This window comes from Anarrhichthys ocellatus, unplaced genomic scaffold (genome assembly GCF_004355925.1).
Source record: "Anarrhichthys ocellatus isolate YVR2014 unplaced genomic scaffold, GSC_Weel_1.0 scaffold14, whole genome shotgun sequence".
Classification (NCBI taxonomy): domain Eukaryota; kingdom Metazoa; phylum Chordata; class Actinopteri; order Perciformes; family Anarhichadidae; genus Anarrhichthys; species Anarrhichthys ocellatus.
Window position 1 is genome coordinate 3,057,016 of NW_022280044.1, and position 10,310 is coordinate 3,067,325.

The following is a 10,310-nucleotide window of genomic DNA, read 5'->3' on the forward strand; positions in this document are numbered from 1 at the left end:
TAAGCCAAAGTAATTTGGTGACGCTTGCACGACACTAGCATTTAAATCCCGACTGAGAAATGGCATCCTCCTATGTGGAAATAGCTGTTGTTGTGCATAGGTTCATATTTTATGTCGTGACTTTGCTTTGTACAATATTACGGTTGTTATTCTAACCTGTGAGGAAACCGTCGGAGCTCACTGATGCATCTGTTGTTGGATTGTTGCAGGTTGGGAAGAGTGGCAACATTCCTGCAGGCACCACAGTGGACACCAAAATCACTCACCCATCAGAATTTGACTTCTACCTTTGCAGTCACGCTGGCATCCAGGTGAGAACTCAATGAGCTCCAACCGTAGTTGAACTGAAAAGGAAGTGCCTGTGAAGTATTTTAGAGAAAGGGCCGATTTAATGGGTTTTGACGATGCATGAAAAACAAACGGGCAGCGTTTGCGACACCTGTTCTCCGTGTTCACTCCTTGCAGGGTACCAGCAGGCCGTCACATTACCATGTGCTCTGGGACGACAACCACTTCACTTCAGATGAACTGCAGGTCCTCACCTATCAGCTGTGCCACACCTATGTGCGCTGCACCCGCTCGGTTTCCATCCCCGCACCAGCTTACTACGCCCATTTGGTGGCCTTCCGGGCTCGCTATCACTTGGTGGACAAAGAGCACGACAGGTAAGGGCTGCATTCCGGTAAATCCAACCTACCGAAAAAAGGTTCATGAAAACAGTTTTCACACTTCTGTAATCGTAACGTTCTGCCGTTTCAGTGCCGAGGGCAGTCACACATCAGGCCAGAGTAACGGGCGTGACCAACAGGCCTTGGCCAAGGCCGTGCAGATCCACCAGGACACCCTGCGCACCATGTACTTTGCCTGAGAGCACACAACTCCAAGTTGGCGTGGGTGAGACCCCACTGGTGGAATACACTACCCACTCGCTGTCTCACTGTCAGCTGTAGATAGCGTCACAGTGGTTTCACAGAGTGATCTCCCTACCTAACAGGCCTGTCAGTTACCCATATGTCTATAATTGTACTTCAGCCCCTGACCCAAACAAAGCCAGCTATTAGACTGTAAGAACCCCTATTTATTGGGGTTTTGCGCTGGAAGAGGTTTTATTTACATGTTGTGTGCATTAGTGTCCGTTTTGTATTTGTCATAGGGGAATATGTTGCAAAGAATGAAAGGAAAAGTTTAGAAGACATTTCTAAACTAGTGGGCAGTATCATTATACATTAGGGTGGTTCATAATTACGAAGAAACCAACTACCCTCCTCCTCCTGTTTGCATTGTGTATGCGGCTCTGTGTGCTGGAAGGGAGAAGGATCAAATTCATCAAGAGATAACGGGGGCCTGTTCACTGTTTATATGCCTGAAGAGTTGCTCCTCCTCCTCCGACAAACTTTATTTATCAGCCAATCAAAGCAAAGTGCACTGAGCAGAATGAGTATTTCAATCAGGACAACAGTACTTAGTTTATTGAGGGTTGTGTGTGATCTTTCACATAGAGCACTATGTGATGAAAAGTGCCATTTGAGACCACCTTTCTGTTGTCATTTCTGTGTAAAACTATGAATTAGACCCACAGTTGCTGGGTTTTTCAGTATTTGTCCTCGATTGACACTGATGACCATTTTATGCCAAATCTGGTGACGATTGACGAGAGGATTCTTTGCATCAGATTTGTTATCAACCCTTGAACCAACACTTAGTTTATTCTAGATGAGGGCTGTTAGTGTTGAGATAGATTTAAATTGTGTCGTCCTCCTGCCTCTCGTTAGTCTGAACTGAACTAGTTTCACCAGTAACTCTATTCCCACGCCGAGACTTGGTGTACTGGGACCGGTTCCCAACAACGACTTCTTTCTAGTGTAGCCTGAGCCGTGTTGATGAGACACATGATTTAGAAATCAACATAGAGGGGAACTTGATGAAATCCATTCTTTTTTTTTTGTTTGTTCCTTCCTGTTTTATAGTCTAATTTAATTTCAATCAGTTTTGTAATGAATATGCATGTAGCCGACCCATGTTTTAGACATTTGTGATACTAGTTTATTTCTTCCTCTTTTTTTTTTTTTTTTTTTACACATTAACCCTTCTTCTACGTTTTAATGTATATAGCAGCAGGATAGTGTTTTCTGCAGTGTCTTTGTCAGGGCGGGATATTTGTGTGGCGTCTCGATATCACGGCATTCGGTACAGTGGAGTAACAGCTGCACCATTTCAGACTTTAACTGATTGAAATTCCCTAAAAATGAAACAACTACTAGGGTTTGCTCCATGAATTGGGAGCAGTCATTGCACAAAAGCTTGGGTTTTATGCAAATGACTTTTTGTGAGTCTTTATACTATATAGTAATGTTGGTAATGAGGTATATTTTGAATAAGCTTTCAGTGGAGGCTGCTGAAAATATTATAGATTTTCTTTTTTTTTGTTTTTTTTTTAATGACTGGCCCACATGTAGTCTAAATTAACACTGTCTATTTGTATACAGATTTTAAATGCAACTATTATCTTGCCTTCTAAGACTGCTCCGGTCTTACTAATAACTCTAGACATTTCCTAACGTCCCACCTAAGTTTTACTAAGTTAAGCTAGCGAATGTTCATGTAGTCTTGATTGGAGGCGTGTAGTCTATATTTTCTAACTATGCATCATTTTTAACCAAGAGATTTAGCAGTGGGGTATCTCACATGAATTAGGGTCATTTATAGAGGTAGATAATCAGGTTTTTTTTATTGTTTTATTTTAAGCATGTTGCATTTAGTAGCGTTTCTTAGTGCTTATCAGCATCTTCATGCCTTTCTAACAGGATGAAGTATTCGTGGTCATTTGTAACATTGTAGCTTTTATAGCCTGAGTATTTGGTGTATCCTTTGTGACACAGTCTTTCTTAGCCAAACAAGATTACAAACTTTTACATGATTAATATTCAAGAGACATGGAAGCACAAACGGCCATCTTGATTCTAGGTGCTAGAAGTTTTCACTGTAAGCCACCTTAAATCCTCACTGGACTGGTCGACGAGGCTTTTTAAACGTGTACGCTAAAAAGACGCTTCGTCATTTTGAGGGTCTTTTTCTCTATGTTGCTCTTTTTACTCATTTACCTGTAAAGCAACTAGAAATCCGACTGACTGTGTTTGTGGGGCATTCTGAAAATCGACGTACTTGATATTTACTGTTATGATGTCAATATTGTTCTTATCGGTGCTGGTCTCACACATGTAAATTTGGATGCACTTTTGATAGCAGAACGTTGGTATGACTTCGATAGACGCGTGTTCCTCATTTTGAAACGGGAGGCTCGGCCATATTGCGTGACACACCGGTGTAATTGTGTGGAAATGGCCGTGTGTTCTACCTCTTGTTACCTGTTCAAGTGTTATGGTAACATCACACTGCTGGCCATTTCTGTATAATTACCCCCTGCTATCTATCTAATTGGCATTGTTTGAGTCTTGCATTGACATTAGAGGTTTTAAACGTTCGGTGTGCATGATGGTAAACGCGCTTTCTCGGTTTATGTAGTTTTGTGATATTTCATTTCATATTTTACTCAATCTGATGAGAGAGAGAATGTGGGGTTGTTTCTTTCTTTCTTTTAGGGATTTTGAGCGTTGAGCTGTATGACCAAATTCCTGCAGTGTGTTTGTATTCACACACAGCTTTCCCTTTCTTTCCTTTTTATTCTATGCACCAGTGGAATGAGACTTTTTTTTTTTTTTTTTTTTTTTTTTTTTCTGGACACCTTGATTTTCCATATGAGCAGCATAACAACAAATGCAAAAAGCCCACATTAGCTATGATCATTGCATACCCTTGAGTTGGACAAATTGTACCCAAGGTGTGCCGTTAGTCGGACTGTTAAAGTTGATTGCAAACTTAAAAACAATACATAGAGAACCGCCTCTTCAGCCTGAAAGAAGTCCAGCATGTATAAAGAGGTATGTGATTCGGGAAGGCCTTTGACCACTTAAAAATCCACCACGGAGCTAATTTGTAGCATCAGGCCAAATCTGAAATGTGTTTTATGGAGACTGATGGAGGTGGAGTCTGTTTGGAAAACCTGAACGTCATTTTGTGTAGAAAGTGAATGGGTGTCCTAAATGATAGCGTGCTGAAATTCAGAAAAATGGGGGTATGTCTTTTTGGGAGACGGCTTTGTACTTGTTGTTACTGCTCCTTCCGTGTTTGACATTACCTATACCAGCACCTTAACGCAGCAGATCAGAACGGCATTGCTTTTCCTGGCGATAAAACCTAAAACATTTGACAATGTTGTTTTTGCACTAAACAAGAGTAGACTTTTGTAGCTGCTGCAGCATTAAGAGTATTTATCAGATGGCAGACTGGCTTCTTCTTCTTCTTCTTCTTCTTCTTTTTAAAACTGAGAAAGGATTTGGCGACGGCAAAAAATTCCAAGCGGCAGCGCTTGAGAGCCTCAGCGTGTGCATTTTGCCATTCAGAAAGCAAGAGGGATTCTACCGAGCCAACCGGCGTTCAGCGTGGCGTCTTTGAGAAATATGCCTTTTTAAATGTAAACAACAGAGTGAAATTTAGTTGCGTTGGTGGGTTGCCTTTGTACAGTGATGTTGGAGAAAGGTGCTTTATGCAAAACAAACTGACAGGTGTTGAAAAGAGCTGATAAGCTATGAACGGTAAGGTTTCCTTAGAGGCGTGGGTGCCGTGTGCGGGAAGGTTTGACGGTCACAGTCCTTGTTCCAAGACTGCATAGGAAAATAACGCTTAAAGTAAGGCCTCTCTGTGTGTCACCACCTGAGACTATACATATCAAGATTCAGAAGAGGCTTTACTTAAACCTGCTTGATCATGATGAGCTAAATCAAGCCTATGTATGGAGCAAATGCATGAACACACCAGCCTGGATGAATGTGGCACCAAGTTAAATGGTGCCCGAGGTGCTTAAGTCAGGCATTCAAAATGCCTGCAGTGGTAACCCTCCCGACATTACTTCACCTCAGTTTGGCTGTTCTTCCCGTATCCTTGAATGTCCAAAACTAGGACGAGGCAGGTGGTAGAAATGTCTGGTATGTAAACTAAATGGCATATCATCATAAGCTAATTTAAGTGTTCACTTTACTTTATTCTCTCCAAACCGTTTTTGTTTGTATCTTTTTTTTTTTTTTTTTTTTTTTTTTTTTTTTTTTTTTTTTTTTTTAAATGTTGGGTTGAAAGAGGCTGAGATTAAAAACTACTCCAAGCTTTACTTACTTTCGCTTTTCGAATGGTCTCGGAATAAAATGCAGCCTGACTTCCAATGAAGCAACAAACCTATACATCCGTTTATTCCAAACCATAACCCTGTATATTGTTTCTCCTCTTTGCCTCTCATCCGTCTCTTGTAGAGAAACTATTGCTGACATAAAGAAACCTCTTGTAGAGTAGAACCTATTTTCCTAGCTCCAAATAATAACAATGAATGTACTTAGAGCCTGCGTGGTTTGTAATATTGTTAAGGCCATCCATCCAGTACATCTATACTATATATACGTTTGCTTCTTGTGTACAGCCTTTTGTTATTTTTCTCTTATTTATGGGCTTTTTAATAATTGCAGAACGTATTATGTTCTTTTTTTAATATTTCATTGATTTAGATATCACCCACATCCCAGCTGACATCATTTTGGATTAACAGGAGGTATACAAGTCTACAGTTGAGATGTCTTCTCTCTGGATGTTTGCTACTGTAGTTTTACGAGACAAACGTTATACACTGTTGCAAAGACTGGTCATCTTTTCTGTTTCTGGCGCCATGCTTTTTTTGAATAGCTGTAACATAACTGTGTGTGTGTGTGTGTGTGTGTGTGTACATATGATGGTTGCTTTGGTGTGTGTGTGATCTTGTTTGCCTTTAGATTCTCGGCTTCTGCTTAAGCCCTCTGGTCTGATATTCCTGTCCTGTAGAATCCTCCCAGAGTTCAGCTCACTCACTCATTAGCGCAGGGACACTTGAAAGTGAAAGAAGCTGAGGTTTTTAGTGTTGCTTGTGCTCCTTACCTTTTTGGTGATTGTATTACTACACAGATGTTTGTTTGTTTTTTTTTTCCAGATTTCAAAAAGCACAGTTTGAGATTTCCATGGCAGTCGGCTGGCTTCCGCGAGCATATTTCTCCTCTTTCCTCGATCACTTTGTCCCTGACAGACAGTCTCTATCATGCCAATGTCCACCCGATTACCTGGAGCCATGTGACATTTGTGTGGCTTCAACAAGGTCTTTCCAGTTAGAGTTTACCTATTTTATTATTATTGTCTTTTAGCTACAAGTCTAAAATATTGAGCACAAATTCAAATGACGTACTGGCAGACCTGAGGAAAGAACCATTATTAACCACAACCGTTCCCTGATGTCCACCGGATGCAGCTACATCACATTTTGGTTGTCACGTCTGGTCTTAGTTTCAAGAAGAGTCTTGAAGCTCCAGCTCCTTTAGCAGCCACATGTCTATTCTAATTATTTAGCCCCCGACCTTTACTCTAGTGCCACTAGCAGGTAAAGGTTTCACTCATCCCGTTAAATCTACTCAATGGATTGGACAAGCGTCGGTAGATATAGTTATGTATGTACATTCAGCTGTGAAGTTCAAGCTTCAGGATAGCAGAGAAATCTGGCGTGAACGAGAATAGGAACCGATAATCGCTGGCAGCCAGAATGCGTTCCAGCTGTGTCCGGTGTACGTTTGGGGTTCTCCACGGGGCTGCAGTCAATCTAACCTAACAGAGTAGAACCGTTACCAAGCTTCAACTCTCCAAAACCAATGCCATCCATCCGATCTACCGGTCTCCAACCATGCAAGAATCGTGGGTATTTGTGTATTTTCAAAGCATTTCTAGTCTTCAGAATGAACTTGGCTTTTTATTTACCAACTTTGAAAAAAAAAAAAACTACCTCAGAGCAGTGTCAGGTGCTAGCTAATATTAGCCCTCATTTATAATAATGGTATCAAAATCAAAAAAATTATGACCAAACCAATACAAGCCAATATCGTATGAGAGCACTGTTCTTTTCTTTGACCTTATTAAATGGAAAACCAAGTAATCATGTACGACTGGTTGGTTGCTTTAGTTGGTTACGTTTTGGGGGGACCAAATATTTGTAATTGGGAGTCTCATCGTCTCATGCGAGTCCTTCATTTTTATTATTTTTTTCAAAAGATCGCTACAAAACCAACCGAGGAAACACATTCCTCGCAGTGAAGTAAACTGTAATCATGACATCATCATAAAGCAATTACTATTCACGATGACAATGTGTTGCTATTCCAGCAGACATGTTGGCGATATTGAGGAATGTTCATAGTGGCGGTGGAGATCTGTTGGAAAGACGTATGTACAGCAATAATGTTGTTGCGTGTGGGGTCGTTGGTCATTAGTTTGTCGTCTGTGCGCAGGTCAAGGCAACAAGGCTCAATAAACATTTTCAACTTTTAGTTGGCAAAAACAATACTTTGCAAATGGGTAGATTCATTTGTCTCAATATTTGGAAGCAGCTGCTTTTTTTTTTTTTTTTTTTTTTTTTTTTTTTTTTCCTTCTTTTTACCGAAATGTTAAAAGGTGTCATACTGGATAGAGCCACTCCACGTGATCAAATGCCTACATTTCTCTCTGCCGTGTTAACCCAGTACTGCAATAAAATCAGGGTGGATGTCTCTGTTGCCTACTCAGTTCATTTCCGCTGCTCCTACGATTAGCCAGACTCTACGGCATTGTTGTTGTTGAGGGTATTAAAAATGTAGTTTTTGCATGCAACAATTAACAAAGGGAATATACACATTTGAACATGCTTTGCAAGGTAACAGAACATTGTAAACGTCAGCGGGGAAAAAAGGTACATACAAGGCTTTGTGGAAATTAACTACAGATCGTTGTAATTTAGTCTGAACTGAAAACATCCAGTGCGTGTTTGTAGTCGTCTCATGCGTGCCTTTTGTCGGATCTCTCTCGCTCTCTCTTCTCCATCTGCGCCACGCATACAAATCATTTCCATTTTTGATTATCACGCAACCTCTCGTGTAGATGCTGCATAGAACGGATCAGTATTTGTGTTTTGCACTTTCAAAGCAGTCTCAAAAAAAAAAAAAAAAAATAATAATAATTGACGAGGTATTTTATGCTATCAATAGGAATTATAAGGAATAATATGACTTTGAAGAGCTTTTCTAAAAAGGTTGATATATCTATATATATTCATGAAGTACCTCATAAGCCTGATATATGCTGCATTGACTTTTTTTCTGTAGTGTACTTCATATTGTCCAATACATTTTAATTTTATTTTTTAATTTTCCCCTTTTGGGAGGTTTGAATGTCACTACAGGCTGTGCACACGCCACAACCAGTAAATCTAATCTGTCGTAACAAAGGAGTACGTTACACTTTGTGGCCAAATGATAATGTGTCATTTATGCAATTTTTACGCGAATCTCATCAGAATATTTCTCACCTTGTAGCCGCATCATATTTCTGTGCTCTTGTGGTTTTTTTGGTGTTTTTTTTTCATATTGTCGGTGCAGCCAAACAAATAGTTGACGAAGAGTTTGACGCTCACGAGGCTCTGTGGTTTAACACGACTGACTCAGGTATTGTCGTGAAAGGGCTCTATCTGCTTACTGTGTCCCTTACCCCCCCCCCGCCGCCCCGTCCCGTCCCCTGCACCGCTGTCTTAAAATAGCCTTAGATCTACACGTGAGGTTCCTATTTGGCCTTAAAGTTGGAACAAATTATGCACTTCAATTTCACAGACTTGACGGAGAGCTTGATCCCCATTCAGACACTATTATTATCTTTTTGCGTCTCATTGCCGTGTTATCTACCTCCTATGAATGTAGGGGCTGTCCTGGAGTTGTAGTCAACTCATTTAAGGAAAAACGGACAATCATCTGTAGTTTGTTGAAGGAAAAAAAAAAAAAAAAAAAAAAGTAAAATATATTCCTCTATTCATTCATACATCAAACTGATTCCAGGACACTCCAGTTTCTTTGGCCATTTTTCATTTTATACATTGTACTTTTTTCCCCACTTGTAAGCCATGATGGAGAAGCAAAGCGACCAAAGTCTCTTGGCAGAAGGCAGCCCTGAACAGCCGTATGAACTCAAACCTCCCTTCATTTGTGTCATTTTGAGTTGTTGTTTTTTATCCTTTCTCTCTCTCTCTCTCTCTCGCTCTCTTCTCCCTTATTTAAACCACGACATGCCAAAACTGAATTTGCTGTCATTCCTGTTCTGGTGAGGGTCTTTATGTTGCTGATTTTAAATTGTTCACATCCACTGCTAAGCTCCTCATTTCTTGTTGTTGTAAAAGGTGTAAGCTTTGATTTCTATTTTACATTTACTTATTTTTGTTAACAATAATGCTTACAGAACACAAGATATGCTGTAAACCCTGTTAGGACATAATGTGAATACGTATCACTTAATATAGTTCACTCTTTGGCTTGACTGTAAGTTGCGTTAATTAATAAAAACATGTTTTAAGTTTTCCTGTGACTTTTCTGTTTAATAATTTGATGTTTGAAAGAACTTGTCATAGTAAGAAAAAGCACGTGTTACTGATAACATTAACGAGGGCTCCGTTATATTAAAGTCTCCCGGTAAGTCATGTGACAGCGAGCCAGCATTCACAATACCAGAATCATGGAACTGATGCAGTTAAATGGAATTCAACCATTACTCATTCTGCTATTTACTCCTGTGCTTTGCTACTGTGACATCCCAAAATGTCAGTTTTCAGATGGAACTGTAAATTGCTGCGTAGTAGTAAGAGAAAAGGGAATAATATACTGTTTTTGTTTTTATCAGTTATAATCTAGTCCATCAAAAAAATGTTATGTTGTTCAAGGACTCGGGACCTTTCCTCAACATAATGCAGTCTAACATTTGCCAACTTGTGGTACTTGACAGATATTGATACTTGATGATTACACACATTTTGGTCTAGGCGATTGAGGTTTAATTACATCAATATTTGCCCGTAACTTGTCTTGTGAGGTATACATTAAAATAGTTTATTTTTTTTAACTGTGTATACTATTTGGTGAGGTTTATTAAAGTTTCTTCATAACTTTGCTGATATAAGTGTAAACATCTGTAGACATAAGGGTTGAAGTGAAGACACTTGTTTTTTATAAATATATATATATATATATATATATATATAAATAAAAATATATAAATATATAAATATATATATATATATAAATAAAAATATATATAAATATATATATATATATAAATAAAAATATATATAAATATAAATATATATATATAAATATATATATATATATAAATATAAATATATA

The 10,310-nt window shown here is 39.1% G+C and overlaps 1 protein-coding gene across 11 annotated transcripts in view; it reads left to right on the forward strand.

Annotated features, from left to right (window-relative positions):
- Nucleotides 1-9,489, forward strand: part of ago2 (argonaute RISC catalytic component 2) — a 17,663-nt gene extending 8,174 nt beyond the window's left edge. For all 11 annotated transcript variants that reach the window (XM_031853841.1, XM_031853842.1, XM_031853846.1 and 8 more), the window contains 3 exons: nt 210-311; nt 466-665; nt 760-9,489. In XM_031853841.1, coding sequence (XP_031709701.1) covers nt 210-311; nt 466-665; nt 760-868 — 411 coding nt within the window. In that variant the 3' untranslated portion in view covers nt 869-9,489. The remainder of the gene's footprint in view (nt 1-209; nt 312-465; nt 666-759) is intronic.
- The last annotated feature ends 821 nt before the right edge of the window (nt 9,490-10,310 follow it).